Below are 16,743 nucleotides of genomic sequence, written 5' to 3'. Positions count from 1 at the left end.
GCGGTGATGTCATAGCGGTGACGTCACACGCGGTGGGGTGAGGGCGCAGCTCTGACGTCATCACAGAGGGGAACTGGTGACGTCACAGCCCTCAGGGCCTGCGAGTGATGTCACTGCCGGTGACATCACAGTGCCGACGCAGAGTGGAGGTGCTGACATCACAGTTGTGATGTCACCGATGACGTAAGCCAGACGATGTCACAGCCCTTGTGTAACTGGCGGACCGGGCCCGATGATGTCATAGCCACTGCATAACCGATGGTGTGGCAACGGTGATGTCACGGCCACAATGGCGCCGATGACATCACAGCCGTGACGACGTCAGGACGGGAGGCGTGACCCGGGCGGTGACGTCATCGCCGTGATGTCACCGCACGGGGCTCGGGCGAGCCATGACGTCACACCGCAGCAGCCCCCACCGCTCCCAGGGCCGGCCCGGCGGATGACATCACCACCGCCCTGTGACGTCATCACCCCCTCCCCCCCATTCTTGCTATGCAAACGGCCCCCCCCCCCCCCGGGCACAGGGGGCGATGGGGGCGCCCGGGGGGGCCCCGGGGACCAATAAAGGCTGCACAGCACCGCCCGGCCCCGCTGCTCTGTCCTGTGGGGGAGTAGGAGGGGGGAGGGGGCTTCGGCTCGTGAAAAACCCTCAAATCCCCCCAAAATCCCGCTCGCCCCCCCCACAATGTCCCTTGGGGGTTGGGAGGGGGGGACGGTAATGCGCTCCGGGCAGGAAAGGGTTAACGCCCCCCCCCATGTCACACACCCCCGCCACACCCCCCACGTGTTCCCCCCCCCCGTGACGTCACGGCCCAGGGCTCCTCGGGGCCCGTTCGCCGCCGCCGAGCTCGCAGGGTGCGGGGGGGGGCGCAGCCGAGGGTCCTGGGGGGCCGGGGGGGGGCACCGGGATCCCTGGGGGCGCCCGAGGTCCTTTGGGACCCCAGAATTCAGCCCCCCCCCCCCGTCCACAGCCCCCCCCATGGCGCTCCGCTTCGCCGCCCGGTTCCGGCGCCCGGCCCTGAGCGGCGTCCGCTGGGGGGGCTCGGCCCCCCCCACGCGTGGTGAGTGGGGCTGGGGGGGGGCACCACGCGTGGGGCTGGGCTGAGGGGGGGCCGTCTTGGATGGGGGGGGCAGCGCTCGGCCCACGTGCGGGGCTCCCGGGGGGGGTGGGGGGGAGCACCCACGCGAGTGGGGGTCACGCGTGGGGGGCTGGGGGGAAAGGAGGCGGGGGGGGGGGAGACGACCATGTGGGTGGGTGGGTGGGTGGGTGAGGGGGGGATCGGGGGGGGCTGCACACACGTGGGGGGGGGTCACTCGGGGGAGGGGTGGTCACGCGTGGGGTGCCCCCCCCGCAGCCGCCTTTGAGTGGCGGGACCCGCTGGGGCTGGAGGAGCTGCTGGGCCCCGAGGAGCGGCTGCTGCGCGACGCCGCCCGCCGCTACAGCCGGGAGCGCCTGGCCCCCCGCGTGCTGCTCGCCAACCGCAACGAGGGTAACGGGACCCCCCCCCCAACACACACCCCGGGACCCCCCCCCCCCCAACACACCCCCCCCGGGGACGATGTTCCCTCCATGACGCCCCCTGAGCGTTAATGCGTAGCCTGGTGTGCTGCCTCGGCACCCCCAAATGACCCCCCCAACCCCAGACCCCCCCCCAAATACATCCCAGCACCCTCAGACCCCCTCCAAATACCCTCCAGTACCCTCAGACCCCCCCCAAATATCCCTCAGCACCCCCAGGCCCCCCCAATGCCCCCCAATAATCCCCAAGACCACCCCCAAAATGCCCCCCAAATACCCCAAGCCCATCCCCAAATACCCCCGACACCCCCCCCAGCACCTCCTGATACCCCCCCCATCCAACCGGGGGGGCACATGGGGGGGAGCCCCCCAGCCAAGGGGGTCCCCACTGCCTGCCCCCCCCCCATCCAATTCAGCCCCCCCTCTGCTTCCCCCCCCTCAAAAAAAACAAACAAACAGTTTTTGACCGGGAGATCGTGACTGAGATGGGAGCCCTGGGGCTGCTGGGCCCCACCATCCAAGGTGAGGAGGGGCACGGGGGGGCCTGCGGTCCCCCCCAGGAGGGCAGGGGTCCAGGAGTTTTTTGGTGGGGTTGGAGGGTGGCATTTGGGGGGGGGGGGGATCTGGGTCCTGGGAGGCTTTGGAGGGAGCTGGGGTGGCCCCAGAACAAATGGGGGGGGCTGGGGGGGGGGGGCTGGTGTCTTTGAGGGGCTTTGGGGGGGATGTAGGGGGACTGGGGGCTTCAGGGGGGTTGGGGGGGCATCTCCATGTGGGAGGGAGACACGTTGGGACCACCCCTCGGGGTCCTGGGAGGCTTTGGAGGGAGCTGGGGTGGCCCCAGGGGACATGGGGAGGGGGGGGGCTGGGGAGGGGATGTGAGGGGCTGGGGTCACTTGGGGGCATCGGGGTTATTTGGGGGAGGGTCTCCAGGTGGGAGGGGGACACGTTGGGACCCCCCCGGGGTCCTGGGAGGGATGGGAACAGGGGGGTCAGGGACGGGGATGGGATCAAGGACGGGGTCAGGGACGGGGTTTGTGGTCTCTGGGGTGGGTCTGGGGGGGGTGCGAGCGGGGTCCTAGTGAAAAGGGGGGGGGTCCTTCAGCGCCGTTGCCCCCCCCCCCCCAGGTTACGGCTGCGCCGGGACCACGTCGGTGGGCTACGGGCTGGTGGCACGCGAGCTGGAGCGGGTGGACAGCGCGTACCGCTCGGTGTTCAGCGTGCAGTCCTCCCTCGTCATGCACCCCATCCTCACCTACGGCACCCCCGCGCAGCGAGACCGCTTCCTGCCCCCCCTGGGTGAGTTTTGGGGATGGGGGGGGACCCCACCCGCCCCACCCAACCCCCGACCCCCTCACTGACCCCCCCCCGGCTCCGTTGGCAGCGCGGGGGGAGCTGCTGGGCTGCTTCGGGCTGACCGAGCCCAACCACGGCAGCGACCCCGGGGCCATGGAGACGCGGGCACGCTACGACGCCGCCACCAAGAGCTACCGCCTGCGAGGCTCCAAGACCTGGTGAGCCCCCAAAAACCCACCCCGGGGGGGGGGGCAGCCCCCAGCCCCTTTGGTCCCCCCCCCAACCCCTTTTTCCCTCCAGAACCCTTTTTTCCAACCCTTTTTCCCTCCACGACCCCATTTTCCAACCCCTTCACCCTCCCCCTGACCCTGTTTTCCAACCACTTTTCCCACCCCAACCGCTTTTTTCCAACCCTTTCCCCCCCCCGTGACCCCTTTTTCCTACCTGTGACCCCCCTTTTTCCCCCGTTCAATTCCCTTTTTTCTTCCCAGAACCCCTTCCACCCCCCAAACCCCATTTTCCAACCGCTTTTTCCCCCAAACCCTTTTTTTCCAACCCTTTTTCCCCTCAAACCCTGTTTATCCCCCTCCTCAACCCCCTTTTTTCCCCCCACAACCCCTTTCCCCCCCCCCCCTCCAGGATCACCAATGCGCCAGCGGCCGACGTCTTTGTGGTGTGGGCGGTGTGCGAGGAGGACAGGCAGATCCGGGGCTTTGTGCTGGAGCGGGGCATGGGGGGGCTCAGCACCCCCAAAATCGACGGCAAGTTCTCGCTGCGCGCCTCCGCCACCGGCATGATCCTGATGGACGACGTGGAGGTGCCCGAGGACAACCTCCTGCCCCATGCCACCGGCCTGGCCGTAAGCTTTTGGGGGGCTACCCGGGGGGTGTGGGGGGGTGCTGAGCGGGTTCTGAGCCCCCCCCCGCTGATTGTTTCCCCCCCCCCCCCCCACCCAAGGGTCCCTTCGGGTGCCTGACCCACGCTCGCTACGGCATCGCGTGGGGCGCGCTGGGCGCCGCCGAGGCGTGCCTGGAGACGGCGCGGCAGTACGTCCTCGACAGGTAACGCACTGCTGACCCCCCCCCGGCGCCCCCCGACCCCCTTAAATCCCACGGGAGCCCCCCCAGGTGTGCATGTCCCCCCCCCGTTGTGTCCCGCAGGAAGCAGTTTGGGGCGCCCCTGGCCCGGAACCAGCTGGTGCAGAAGAAGCTGGCGGACATGGTGACCGAGATCGCGCTGGGGCTGCAGGCCTGCCTGCGCCTCGGCCGCCTCAAGGACGAGGGCAGGTGGGGGCCGAGGGGCTCGCGGCCCCCAAATCGGGGCAGGGGGGGGGTCTCGCAGGGGGGGGCAGGGTGTGAAATTGGGCGTCCTGCCCCCCCCCAGGGCACCCCCCGAGGCGGTGTCGATGCTGAAGCGCAACTCGTGCGGGAAGGCGCTGGACATCGCCCGGCAGGCGCGCGACATGCTGGGGGGCAACGGGGTGTGCGACGAGTACCACGTCATCCGCCACCTCCTCAACCTCGAGGCCGTCAACACCTACGAAGGTAGCGTCAAGGGGGGGGCGCGGGGACCCCCCCTTGATCCTCGGTCACTGCTGGGGGCCCAAAAACCTTCCTTGTCCTCCTCCTCGTCCTCCCTGCCCGCAGGCACGCACGACATCCACGCGCTGATCCTGGGCAGAGCCATCACCGGGCTCCAGGCCTTCACCGCCGGCAAGGCAGAGGAGAAGCGGGGCTAGGAACCGGGCTGCCAGCACCGAATTTGGGGTGGCCGGCACCAGAGACTCAGACTTGAAGCGTGGAGGGCTGAGGGTGCTGCTCAGGGTGCTGCGCCGCTTGGAGCCGGTGGCACCGACAGGACTTGGTGGCACCAAGCGGCCCCGGTGGCACCGAGTGGCCCCAGCAGCCCAATTCTACCTCGGTGACCACCCCGGTGCCTTCCCCCTCCGCGCATCACCTTCAGCCGCCCCAATAAAGGCTGGAGAAGCTGCCCCGCGCCAGCCACTTCGTCAGCGCCGCGCTCATCAGCGGTAATTAAGACTCCCGGGTGCAGCCCAAGTGCCAGGACGGGCCCCGTGTGGGCACAAGGCCGGCTTTGCCAATGCAAAGCCCTTGGGAGGAATCTTCTAGAGCCCCCTGGGGGTCCTTTGGTGTTTTATTTTGAATTGTGTTAAAAACTGAACACTGACAGCCTGCGGAAAAGGCGATTTGGGGCTGCTAGTCCTCATTTCTCTGCTCGCGAAGGAGCAGCTGGCCCGCTGCAGCCGGAACGCCCGTGGCAGGGAGGGGCTGCTGCCGGGGCCGGGCGCTGCCTGGGGGGGGTCTGGGGGCTTTTGGGGGGCTCAGGGGCCCCGCTCACGCCTCGGGCTGCAGGCACAGGTCCTTGTAGGCGGCCTCCACGGTGCGGCAGACGTGCTGCAGCTCGTCCTCGGCCTGCCGCACGCGCTCCATCACCTCGGCCAGCTCATGCAGCCGCTGCTGGATCTGCTCGTTGTGCAGGCTGTAGAGCTGGAAGAGGCGCTCCTCCAGCTGCTCTGCCAGGTCGGACACCTGCCAGGAAACAAAACGGGGGGGAGCCGGGAGGGGGGGGAGGAAAGAAAAAGAAAAATCGGGCCACTGGGGACAGGGGGCGGAGGCGCTGGCAGCACCGCAGGCACAGCCGGTCCCGTCCCCCCTGGGGGGGGGGGGCGCAGCTGCGGCCGCGGTGCTGGCGCAGCTCCCGGCCCCGCTTGGCCGCCGCCAGCTGCACCCACGGTAGCCCGAGCACCGGCCGTGGTAGCCACCAAGCGCCGCAGCCCCCCAGCCGCAGCTGCCGGGGCCTGGCTGCCATCTGCGCGTGAGGTGGGGGGACGCAGGAGGGCCGCAGCCCCCCCTCTGTTCCCCCCCCAGCCCGCGGGGACGGCAGAGGGAGCGAAGTCCAGCGCGGCACGCGGCCAAGCGAGGACGCTGAGGCCGGGCAGCAGCAGCGCAGGGACGGGGACAGGGGGCGGGCGGCGGCCCCCCCGCCCCCTAAAGCAGAGCCAGAGGCAGCTGCAGCCGCCCCGAGGGGGGCCAGAGCCGCCCCCCCGCCACCGCAGCCGGTGCACACCAGGCTCTGCAGCTGGCGCCGGCGCCTCGCGGGACGCCGCGTGCCCACAGCACCTCCCCACGACATTAATTCGGGCGGAATAACGCGATTAAACGCAGCCCCCCCCCACACACGCACCTTCAGCAGCAGGCTGTCGCGGAAGCCGCTCAGCACGCTGTGGTCCTCCTTGCGGCTCTCGTTCACCCTGTCGATGAGGCGCTGCGCTCGCTGCCGCAGGTCGCCCACACTGGAGTCCAGCGCCGCAAAGTAGCGGGAGGCCTGGCCGGCCAGAGCCCCCGAGCCCAGCGGCTCCATCCTCGGCCCAAACACAGCACCCACGGGTCAGGGGGTGAAGAAAGCAGCCCCATGGCCAAAGGCAGCCTCGGCGGGGCCGTTTGGGGAAGCAGAGCTCGAGGAAAGCCCGGCCGCACGGCCAACGCTAAGTGAGTTTATCTGCCGGGGAGCTCATTCCTCCCAGCAGCCGCCATGGTGGCAGTGAGGGGCTTTGCACAGGTTTTGGGACGCTCGTTGTGTTTGCCAGGATGGTGACGGGCGCGCCACAACCCGTGCTGGCAAGCAGGGGGCACAGGGAGCGTGCAAACAGTCGCTTGCCCAGTCCCGCCCTGCAAACGGCGAGCTGGGCACTGGGGCTGGGCTTCCCCAAACTGTTTCCCCCTTTGAGGCGTTCGTCCACGCCACAGCACAACGGCCCCGCTATCAGCAGCAAGCTGGCCGGCCCGTTGTGTTAATTAGGAAACACGTTATTAAAGGGGGAAACCTCACTAACGGACACGGTGCCCTGTGAGTAATCAGATTTGGGCCCCGCAGTGTCACCGAGCTCAGCCTGCCCCTGCTGCTCTGCCTGAAGGGTTGTTGTTCCTGACACACAGCACCTTTTTTTTTCCCTGATTTGGGTTCAAATCAGGAGCCCCCTGGCAGGTGCAAACTTCCTACCTTGAGGGTTCCTCGCCGGGGTTTTCATCTCCGCCCAAACCAGTGAAGAAGGAGCTGGTGTTTTGCATCTCCTCTGGCTCCAGCTCCGGGTCCTCGTGCTCCTGATGTGCCATGGTGGCCTGGTGGGGAGATATCAGCCTGCTGTGGGCATGGGGTGATGTCCCCAGGTCCCCATCCTGTCCCTGTGTCCCCATATTCCCATGTCCACGTGTCCCCATCCCGTCCCCATCCTGTCCATACGTCCTTATGTCCCCATCCCGTCCCCATCCCATCCCCACGTCCCCATGCCCCCACCCCATCCCCATGTCCCCATCCCATCTGTATGTCCTTATGTCCCCATCCTGTCCCTATATCCCCATCCCATCCCGATGTCCCCATGTCCCCATCCCGTCCCACCTTGGTCCAAACCCGCAGCTCCACAGCCAAGCTCCTCAGCAGCCTGCAGGGAATGCATTTGGGAACACCCAGTTAGCCGTAATATTAGGGGTTATTAATAATAATAACCGAACTGGGGGATGGGTGGAGGTGAGCCCCTGGCCCAGACACCCCCCCTCAATAAAAATGGGGGGGGGGGGGGGGGGGGCCGCCACCCAGCAGAGACCCCAATTTTACACTTTTCCAATGGGTTAAAGCATTGAAGGAGACATTTGAAGCACGGAGCCCAAAATTAAGCAGCAGTGGGCAAACAAAGAGGTGTTTTGGGGAACTTCTGCTGGGTTTTAGCCAACGTGGCGGTGTTTTTTTTTTGCACATCCTCACAGACGCCACGCTCCACACCCCACGGAGCCTGACGACCACGGACCCCAGTGGGGCCCAGTCAAGCACTGGGACAGCCCCGGGGGCACGGCCCCGGCACGGCAGCCGGGATGGGGGCAGGGGCTGTGGGGGAGCCATGAGGCGAGTGGGGGGCCCCCCAAAAGGGGCCTAGGCCAGGGGCCTTTGTGGCCAGCCCGGCGTTGGGCTCACAGAAACAGGCTCCCGGGTGGAAAATGGAGGCCCCAGGGTGGCGACCCCACACGGGGCCCCGCCAGGGCCCGGTTCTACCCCGCTTCCTCACCCCGCACCACCGCCATTTCCCCCCCGCGGCCTCGCTGAGGAGAGCACGGTGGGCGGGCCGGCGGCGGGCGGCTGGTGACGGGCACCCTCGCCGACCAGTCAGTGCTCGCCTCCGCCGCCGGCTGGCCAATGGGCGGCCGAGAGGAAAAAAGGCGGGAAGGGGCGCACTGTAAGAAGAGGGAGCGGCCGCCATGATGGCGTGAGGCGAGGCGAGGCGCGGCTGCCCCCGGGCGGTGTTTTTGGGGTGGGGATCGTGGCCGAGGGGCTCGGGAGGGCTGCTGCCGCTCTCCTCAGGGCATTTCCAGGCTCCTCTGTTGACTCGGGGCGTTGTTTTGCAGGTGGGTGCTGTTGGTGCCCTGCCGAAAGCAGGGACAGATGCAGCGTGATGTGCTGAGGGAGCCTGAGGCACCCACACCACTCCGTGCTGCTGCCACCACCACAATGCCAGTGCCCAGCGCCCACCCGGTAAGCCCCAGCACAGCCCCTGGGATGTGAATGCAGCCTGCTCACAAGGAACCCCAGCTCCTGGGCTGCCCCAAGGCCCCCATCCCTCCCCTGGGCTCACCACGAGCCGGGCCCTGCACCACCACGAGTACCTCATGGGTTCAGTCACCTCATGTCGGGCTGTGGAGAGGTGAGGAGGGCTCCTTCCCCCCCAAAAAACCCTCCCAACCCTTCTGTCACAATAAAACCTTCCCTCAGCCCTCACCCCACGCGTGGTCGCTGCTCCCCCCCAGCACACTCAGAGGCGCCTGGCTGGGCAAAGGAGGTTTATTGGGGCCAGGTTTTAGGGTTTCAACTATAAATAGGGCTCTAGGTGTCGAGGCGGCACAGGGGGCTGTCGTAGACCATCTGCAGGTTGATGCGGTGCCCCACCAGCTCGCGAATGTTGTTGATGCCGTACTTGATCATGGTGGGGCTGCAGCAGGAAAGAAATGAGGGGGGGTCAGATGGGGCTGGGGCCTGCCTGCCCCGGGGAGGGGGGGCTGTGGCTGCCCCTCCACTCACCGCTCCAGCGAGAGCCCCCAGGCGATGACGGAGACGTTCTCGGGCAGCCCCATGGGCAGCAGCAGCTCGGGGCGGAAGACCCCCGAGTTCCCCACCTCCACCCACTTCTTCAGGCCTACAGAACGAGACGGGGGGGCCCCCACCCCACAGGGTGTGAGATGGGCAGCCTGCAGACCACCCCCCTCCACGCTTTGCAAAGGGTCACAGGCTCCTCAGGGGTGCCCCCCAGGAGAGGAAGAGATTAAGCCAATCCCCAAATTCCACAGAGAACGAGGCTGAGGTGACGCCCCCACCTAAAAAAAAAAATACACACAGGGAGCCCCCCCACGCCTTGCAGGTCCCCCTCACCCTCGTGGTAGCTGAACACCTCCATGCTGGGCTCCGTGTAGGGGTTATAGGCGGGCTTGAAACGCAGCTTGGTGATGCCTGGGGGGGGGAAGAGGGGTGTCAGGGGGGTGCCCCAGCCCCCTCCCCTTGCCTCGGTGCCCCCCCCCCCAGTACCCAGCTTGGTGAAGAACTCCCGGAGGGTGCCCATGAGGTGGCCCAGGGTGAGCCCGCGGTCGGCCACCACCCCCTCCACCTGGTGGAACTCGGCCAGGTGGGTGGCATCCAGGCTCTCGTTGCGGAACACGCGGTCAATGGAGAAATACTTCACGGGGGTGAACTTCTCCTGGAAAAACATTGCGGGGGGGGGGGTCAGGCAATGCCCCCCCATGTTCCTTTTCCTTTTCTCCCCCCCCCCACCTCCCTAAATCCTGGCCCACCTGGCAGGCCAAGTGATAGAGTGCGCGGGCGCTGGCGGATGTGGTGTGGGTGCGCAGCAGGTTCTTCCGCGCCTCTTCCACCTTCCACTCGTATTTGTACCTGGGGGGGGGCTTATCAGTCCCAACGCTACAAGGGGGTGTGGGGGGGGGCGGCAGAGCCCCCCCAAACTCAACCCCACCCCGCTCACCCCTGCGAGCCGTAGCCTCCCTGTGAGTGCACCTTCTTCACCTTGGCCATGTAGCTGGCGGGCAGCTCGGGGGCTTCAGCGGGGTCTGGGGGTGGAAAGGGGGGGGATCAGCGGGGATTTGGGAAACATGGGGAGGGGGCGCAGCGGGGATTTGCCCCCCCACCACGCACCCTGCAGGAAGAAGGTGTCGTGCTGGTCCCGCGCTGGGTGCTGCTGGGGCTGGAAGAGGGCGTCGAAGTTCCAGAAGGAGCTCTCCACAAAATTGTCGGTGGGCATCTCCGTGAACCTGTTGGGGGGCCACGGCATCACCGCGAGGGGGGGGCTGCGCCGTCGTAGCCCCCCCCTTTTTGTGTGTGCACCCCCCCCAACTCACCCCATCTCCAGGAAGATCTGGCGGAGCTGGGAGCGCACCTTGAGCAGGGGGTGGAGGTGGCCGCAGGCGGGCGGCAGCCCCAGCGCCGAGAAGTTGTAGGGCTTGAAGGGGAGCTGGCGCCACGAGCCCCTACACGGGGGGGTTATGGGGTCATTTTGGGGAGGGGGGGGCACGGTTGGGGCCCCCCCCTGCGCCCCCAGACTCACGTCGCAATCATCTCTGGCGTCAGGTCAGTCTCCTGCCGCGCCACCGCCGTGCTGAAGGCGCGGCCCTTGCGGATCCAGTAGGACTTGAGGGTGCTGGGGGGGGGATGAGGGTTTTTTTTGGGGGGTATGTGGGGTTTGGGGGGGAGATATGTTTTTTTTTTGGGGGGGAGAATAGTTTTTATGGGGGGGAAATAGGGGTTTTTGGGGGGAAATAGGTTTTGGGGGAGAATAGGGGGTCTTTGGGGGGAATATGAGGGTTTGGGGGGGAATAGTTTTTTTAGGGGGGGAGAATAGGGGATTTTTGGGAGGGAATAGTTCTTTTTGGGGGGAACAGGCTTTTGGGGGGATTTTTTTTTGGGGGGAGGAGAGATAGGGGGTTTGGGGGAGAATATTTTTTGGGGGGGAGGAAATACAGGGTTTTGGGGAGGGAATACGAGGTTTTCAGGGGGGATGTTTTCTTTTTGGGGGGAATGTTTTTTAGGGGGAGGAATATGTGGTTTTGGGGGGAAATACAGGGTCATTTGGGGGGAATACATGTGATTTTGGGGAAATACATGTTTTTTGGGGGGAATGCAGAGCTTTTGGGGGAGAATGCAGGGGTTTTGAGGCAGAATATGGGGTTTGTGGGTGGAATAGGGGGTCCATACGGGGTTGGGGGGGGATGTGGTGTTTTATTTGGGGGGGGGGGATGGGGCTCACACTTCGAGCAGCAGCTTCCTCCTCTTGAGCTCGTTGCGCTCGCGCTCGGGCAGCCCGGCGGCGTCACCCTCCTGCACCCTGCGCAGGCCGTCCTGCACCGCGTCCTGCACCGCCTCCACCTGCGGGACGGACGGACGGGTGGGCGGACGGACGGACGGGTGGGTGGCCCCCGCGGGGGTGTTTGGGGGGGTGGGGGTGGGCCACTCACGGCACGGAAGATGCGGGGGCCGCCGGGCGCCGCCTTGTCGAGGCGCAGCCACTTGTTGGCCATGGCCTTGCTGAAGCCCACCTGGGCACCGGGCAGCTTCTGGGGGGGGGAAGGAACCGGAGGGGGGCGGTGAGGACCCCCCCGGTGCCCCCCCTCCCTCGCCCTCCCGGTAACCCCCCCCCCCCCCCCCTCACCATGGCGTCGCTCTGGGGCAGCCCCTCGGGCGGGAGGCTGTGGAAGAGCCGCACCTCGGGGCTGCCGGCCCGCAGCACCTCCGCGCCCTCCTCGCTCAGCTCCCAGCGCGTGGCCGCCCGCGCCTCCGCCTCGATCACCTGCGGGGGGCACCGGGAGAGCCGGGATTGGAACCGGGGCCGAGAATGGGACGGGAACGGCACCGGGACTGGAAATAGGACCGGGAATGGCACCGGGATCACCGGGATGGGCACCGGGACCGAGAATGGGACCGGGATCAGCACCAGGGGCAGCGGCCCCGGGAACAGCACCGGCAGCGTGGTCAGTACCGGGACCGGCACCGGAAAGGGGACCGGCAGCAGCACCGGCCCCGCGAAGGGGCCGGGGCGATGACACCGGGGCTGTCACCGGCGCCAGCACCGGCCCCGGGATCCCCGGGCCCGGCCCCCGAACCCGCGTGGGCCGCGGCGCCCCCACCTCTCCGAGCGCCTGCAGGCTCTTGACGGCGCCCACGAGCGTCTGGTGGTCGAGGCCGAGCGCGGCGGCCGCCTCCAGGCTGCAGAGGCCGCCCCCGGGCCCCGGCGGCTCCCGCTCCAGCCGCTGCAGCAGCAGCTCCGCCACGCTCGGCGACATCGCGGCGGCCGGAAGCGCTCCCGCCGCCACCCGGAAGTGTTCCTCCCCCGCCCCGTCCCCGTGCCGCGCGTGGGCGCCGCCATCTTGAGTGTGGCGGGAGGGAGGCGCCATCTTGGGAGTGGCGGGGCAGCCCCGGGGGGCCCCGCGGGGAGGGGGAGGCCGCGAGGCGCGACGGGGGGCGCTGTGACGCCATGAGGGCGGAGAATGACGTCATGGGGAGCTCGGTGATGTCACAGCCCGCGCCCCGCGGGGCCCCAGGGCCGTCGCCATGACGACAGCCCCCCCTTTACAGGCTGTTGCCATGGCAACGCCCCCCAGGGCCCCACCACCGCCCCCACCCGGGGGGGGGCTCCCTCGACACGCGATATGACGTCATTACTGCTTGCGTCACAGCCCCAAATCGGGCTCTAAGCCCCCCCAGGCCGACTGGGGGCACCCCACGGGTCCCCCCCCCGCGCACCGTCGCGGTGCTATTATGGGATGGCGCCCCCCCCCCCTCCCCACGTGTTCCGCAGGTGGCCCGGCCCTGCCCCCAACCACGTGACCGCCGTGACGCGCCCCGCGGAGGGAGGGGGGAGGAGCGCGGGTGGGGGGGGGGCGTCTCCCTCCGAACGCGTGGTCGCTCCTCATTGGCCGCCCGGCTCAGCCAATAGGAAGCGGCCATCTGGGACGCCAACGTTCGGGGGCTCCGCCGCCGCCGGCCAGCGGGCGGGCGGCCAATGGGAGCGGGCGCCGCGCGGGCGCCGGCCAATGGGCAGCGTCCGGGGGCGGGCCGAGGGGCGGCGGGCGTATAAAAGGCGCCGTCGCCGTCGCCCCCCTCCGCAGTGCCGGGCGCCGCCGGGCCGGGAGGGAGGGTGCGCCCCGACTGGGCCGTGTGGGACCGCGCCGCCGCCGCCATGAGCCGCCTCGGCCTCCCCCTGCTGCTCGCCGCCCTCCTCCTGGCGCTGGCGGCGGCTGGGCCCGCGGAGTTCTTCCGGGAGGAGTTCTTGGATGGAGGTGAGGGGGGGGAGCAAGGGAGGGGCTAGAGGGGAGGGAGCCGGGGGGGGGGGAGAAAGGGGAAGGGGCCCAAGGGGGGGGGACAGGGCGGGGGCTGGGAGGTCTCTGAGGGGGTCCCCGAGGGAAAGGGGAAGGGGCTGGGGGGGGGGCTTGAGAGGAAAAGGGGGGGGCTTGGGGGGAAAAGGGGGGGCTTGAGGAGGAGCAGGGGGACCTGGAGGAGGAACGGGGGGGCCTGAAGGCCACCCCTAGGCTGGCAGTTGGGGGCTGCGGGGGGGGGACAGCCTGGGGAAGGGGTCTCTGTGGGCAGGGGCTGAAGGAGATCAGGGTCACAGGAAAGGTGTCGAGGCACGGAGGAGATGGGGCTGGGGAGAGGCAGGTGATGGGGGGGGTGAGGGGGTGAGGGCCTCGGGGTGCCCCTGGTTGGGGTGTACTGGGGGGGTGTGAGCCAGGCAGCCCCCACTGGGCTGGGGAGCGGGGCCCTGGGAGGGCTGTGGGTTCAAAGTGGCCCCCACTCAGCTGCAGGGGACAAAGGGCTGGGGACGAGGAGTGGCCCTGTAGGGGAAGGAGGCTGCTCAGTGGGGGCAGAACCACCCTGAGCAGGGTGTTCCCCCATGGGGGTGGTGTGGGATGGGGCCTGGCACATGTTGTGGGGTTGTTCTTCTCCGGGACCCTAAATCCTGCTGCAGCCAGGGAGCCCTCTGAAGCCTTATTTTTGCCTCCCTGGAGCTTGCAGCAAGGCGGGGGCATGGGGACGGCCCCCTTAGATAGAGCTGCGGGTGCAGGGGGAGCAGGCAGCAATCCCCACAGGCTCCTCCTGAGCATGAGGAGCCAGCGCAGGGCTGTGCAGGTGGCCGGGAGCCGCCCCGCTTCCGGCCCTGCGGGGAGGGGCAGAGCCCGTTTCCTTCTGGGGGAGGCCCGCGGGGAGGACCGGGGGTTCTCACCTGCTCCCCTCCCGCAGATGCCTGGACCCAGCGGTGGGTGGAATCCAAGCACAAGCCGGACTACGGCCGCTTCGTGCTGACCGCCGGCAAGTTCTATGGCGACGCTGAGAAGGACAAAGGTGAGGCAGAGACTCCTGGGGACAATTAATTAGTGAATTAGCCACTTGTGCTTGTTACAGCCCTGGCTGGGGGTGGTGGTGCTGCTTGGGGCTGAGCCACGGCGGGGGGGGTTTGGTGCCCCGACAGGGATCCAGACAAGCCAGGACGCCCGTTTCTACGCCCTCTCCTCGCGCTTCGAGCCCTTCAGCAACCGCGACAAGACGCTGGTGGTGCAGTTCACGGTGAAGCACGAGCAGAACATCGACTGCGGCGGGGGCTACGTCAAGCTCTTCCCGGCCGGCCTGAGCCAGGAGGACATGCACGGCGACTCCGAGTACAACATCATGTTTGGTGGGTGGCCACCCTCCCCCCTTGCCGCACCCCCCCAGGCAGCAGCAGGCTCAGTTCCTCCCCCGTAACCTCTCTGTCCCCCCCAGGCCCTGATATCTGCGGGCCCGGCACCAAGAAGGTGCACGTTATCTTCAACTACAAGGGCAAGAACGTTCTCATCAACAAGGACATCCGCTGCAAGGTGCGTGGGGGGGCGCGGGGGGGCTCAGCCCCTCCTGGCGGTGCTGTGGGGATGAGCCCGGCCCCGCTGAGCGCCCCCTCCCCCCGCAGGACGACGAGTTCACCCACCTCTACACCCTGATCGTGCGCCCCGACAACACCTACGAGGTGAAGATCGACAACAGCAAGGTAGAGTCGGGGAGCCTGGAGGACGATTGGGACTTCCTGCCCCCCAAAAAGATCAAGGACCCCGAGGCCAAGAAGCCAGATGACTGGGACGAGCGGGCCAAGATTGACGACCCTGAGGACTCCAAGCCTGAGGTGGGGGGCACCCAAGGGGCTGGGGAGGGGTTGGGGGGGGTTGTGGGCAGAGCCCTGACCCCTCTTCTTTTTTTTTGCCCCCCTCCCCAGGACTGGGACAAGCCTGAGCACATCCCAGACCCTGACGCCAAGAAGCCGGAGGACTGGGATGAGGAGATGGACGGGGAGTGGGAGCCCCCCGTCATCCAGAACCCCGAGTACAAGGTGAAGCCTGGTGCCCCACACCCCCCTGGGGGGCCAATTTGGGGCCGTTTCCCCCCCCCCCCCCTGAACCCTGCCTCTGCCCCTTCAGGGCGAGTGGAGGCCGCGGCAGATCGACAACCCCAACTACAAGGGGAAGTGGGTGCACCCCGAGATCGACAACCCCGAGTACACGCCCGACCCCAGCATCTACGCCTACGACAGCTTTGGCGTCATCGGCCTTGACCTGTGGCAGGTGGGAGGAGGGGGCGGTGCTGTGGGTGCACCCCCCTGGGTTTTTGGGCGTCCCCACACCCCCCCAGGGGTCCCGCTGAGCCCCCCCTGCTCTGCCCTAGGTGAAGTCGGGCACCATTTTCGACAATTTCCTCATCACCGACGATGAGAAGTTCGCCGAGGAGTTCGGCAACGACACCTGGGGGGCCACCAAGGTACGGGGGGGTGGGGACACACCACCGGAGCCGGGTTCCCCCCGCAGCCCTGGGGTGTTGGGGGCACTGCTGTGACCCCCCTGTGTCCGTCCTTGGGGCATGGCCGTGACCCCCCCGTGCCCCGCAGGAGGCGGAGAGGAAGATGAAGGAGGCGCAGGACGAGGAGCAGCGCAAGAAGCAGGAGGAGGAGGACAAACAGCGCAAGGAGGAGGAGGGGGACGAGGAGGGGGACGCGGATGATGACGAGGAGGAAGACGACGAAGACGAGGAGGCGGAGAAGGAGGAGGACGCGGGGGCGGCCCCCAAGGATGAGCTGTGAGGGGGGGGGAGGCCCCGGTCCCGCCGCACCGGGCCCTGCCGGGGCAGCGCCCCGACCCCGCGGGGAGCGAGCGTAATGTCTCTGTGAGACCTGGACTTCGGATTTTTTTTTTTTTTTTTTTTTTAACGGGCGGCCCCTCCCGGCCCGGGGGGGGGGAAATGGGGCGGCGCCGGGGCTCGCCCGGGGAAGGGGGAGGGGAGGAGGGGGAGGGGCGCGGGGCGAGGACTCAGGAACGGCACCGGGCCCCGTACCGGGGGGGGGAGGGGGAAGCGGCGGGCCCCGGTGCCGGGGTGGGGTTGGAGGGGGTTGGGGGTGGGGTGAGGGCGCCCCCCGCGCCCGTCGGTGGCCGCGCCGCGGTTTGTGTTTAAATTAAAGCTCGTCCCGGCCCCGCCCGCCTCGCCTCAGCTCTGTCCGCCCGCGCCATCTTCTCTGCGCGCCGCCATTTTGTGCGCGCCGCGCCTCACGTGACCCCGCGGGGCGGCATCACCCCCATCACGTGACCGCGGTGCCGCATCACCGCCCCCCATCGCGTGACCCCCGTCGTGTGCGGCACCGCCCCCTCCTCCGTCACGTGACGACGGCGGGAACGGAAGGGAGGGGGGAATGGGGAGGAGGAGAGGGGGGAGCGGGGACTGACGCCAGTTCCGGTCCGGCGCGGTCACGTGTGGCGGAAGCGGCGGGGCGCCTAAGATGGCGGCGGCGTGAGTTGCATGTTGTGGGGCCGCCGGGAGGAGCCGGAGCCGCCGCCGCCGCCATGGCGGTGACC

The 16,743-nt window shown here is 68.2% G+C and overlaps 4 protein-coding genes across 4 annotated transcripts; 2 read left to right on the top strand and 2 right to left on the bottom strand.

The window, feature by feature from the left end:
* Nucleotides 1-789: 789 nt before the first annotated feature.
* On the top strand, nt 790-5,021 carry GCDH (glutaryl-CoA dehydrogenase). Its single transcript, XM_084307242.1, has 11 exons — nt 790-858; nt 975-1,064; nt 1,359-1,493; nt 1,982-2,044; nt 2,648-2,818; nt 2,904-3,033; nt 3,455-3,674; nt 3,773-3,876; nt 3,976-4,101; nt 4,199-4,359; nt 4,462-5,021. The coding sequence occupies exons 2-11, from the start codon at nt 983-985 to the stop codon at nt 4,551-4,553; spliced, it is 1,284 nt and encodes a 427-aa protein (XP_084163368.1). The 5' UTR covers nt 790-858; nt 975-982; the 3' UTR covers nt 4,554-5,021.
* A 148-nt stretch (nt 5,022-5,169) lies between these two features.
* SYCE2 (synaptonemal complex central element protein 2) lies at nt 5,170-6,948 on the bottom strand (the record flags this gene model as incomplete). Its single annotated transcript, XM_084307244.1, has 3 exons — nt 5,170-5,364; nt 6,020-6,197; nt 6,836-6,948. The coding sequence occupies 3 exons, from the start codon at nt 6,946-6,948 to the stop codon at nt 5,170-5,172; spliced, it is 486 nt and encodes a 161-aa protein (XP_084163370.1).
* Nucleotides 6,949-8,646: 1,698 nt separating this feature from the next.
* Nucleotides 8,647-12,198, bottom strand: FARSA (phenylalanyl-tRNA synthetase subunit alpha). The gene is made up of 13 exons (XM_084307243.1): nt 12,007-12,198; nt 11,532-11,669; nt 11,338-11,436; nt 11,130-11,248; nt 10,431-10,523; nt 10,225-10,353; nt 10,022-10,137; nt 9,852-9,936; nt 9,664-9,763; nt 9,401-9,569; nt 9,248-9,325; nt 8,900-9,014; nt 8,647-8,810 (listed from the first exon to the last, which is right to left on the bottom strand). Exons 1-13 carry the CDS (start codon nt 12,160-12,162, stop codon nt 8,705-8,707), a joined length of 1,503 nt encoding a protein of 500 aa, XP_084163369.1. The 5' UTR covers nt 12,163-12,198; the 3' UTR covers nt 8,647-8,704.
* Nucleotides 12,199-12,881: 683 nt separating this feature from the next.
* On the top strand, nt 12,882-16,151 carry CALR (calreticulin; the record flags this gene model as incomplete). Its single annotated transcript, XM_084307241.1, is given in 10 exon segments — nt 12,882-12,953; nt 12,957-13,158; nt 14,117-14,218; nt 14,346-14,549; nt 14,636-14,730; nt 14,820-15,029; nt 15,120-15,233; nt 15,322-15,465; nt 15,566-15,658; nt 15,786-16,151. Coding segments are annotated over 10 exon segments (1,428 nt in total). The 3' UTR covers nt 15,978-16,151.
* Between the last annotated feature and the right edge of the window lie 592 nt (nt 16,152-16,743).

The sequence above is a fragment of the Netta rufina genome (assembly GCF_964035555.1).
Source record: "Netta rufina genome assembly, contig: SCAFFOLD_165, whole genome shotgun sequence".
NCBI classification, from domain to species: Eukaryota; Metazoa; Chordata; class Aves; order Anseriformes; family Anatidae; genus Netta; species Netta rufina.
This window is presented reverse-complemented; position numbering and strand designations above follow the sequence as displayed.

Excerpts from the sequence above, each read along its gene's own strand:
- GCDH (XM_084307242.1), top strand. The coding sequence starts at position 983 with ATGGCGCTCCGCTTCGCCGCCCGGTTCCGGCGCCCGGCCCTGAGCGGC. Across the intron at positions 3,034-3,454 it reads CTGCGAGGCTCCAAGACCTG|GATCACCAATGCGCCAGCGG; the intron begins GTGAGCCCCCAA and ends CCCCCCCTCCAG. Across the intron at positions 3,675-3,772 it reads CCCATGCCACCGGCCTGGCC|GGTCCCTTCGGGTGCCTGAC; the intron begins GTAAGCTTTTGG and ends CCCCCACCCAAG.
- FARSA (XM_084307243.1), bottom strand. The coding sequence starts at position 12,162 with ATGTCGCCGAGCGTGGCGGAGCTGCTGCTGCAGCGGCTGGAGCGGGAG. Across the intron at positions 11,670-12,006 it reads GCCTGCAGGCGCTCGGAGAG|GTGATCGAGGCGGAGGCGCG; the intron begins GTGGGGGCGCCG and ends TGCCCCCCGCAG. Across the intron at positions 9,015-9,247 it reads GGTGTTCAGCTACCACGAGG|GCCTGAAGAAGTGGGTGGAG; the intron begins GTGAGGGGGACC and ends CTCGTTCTGTAG.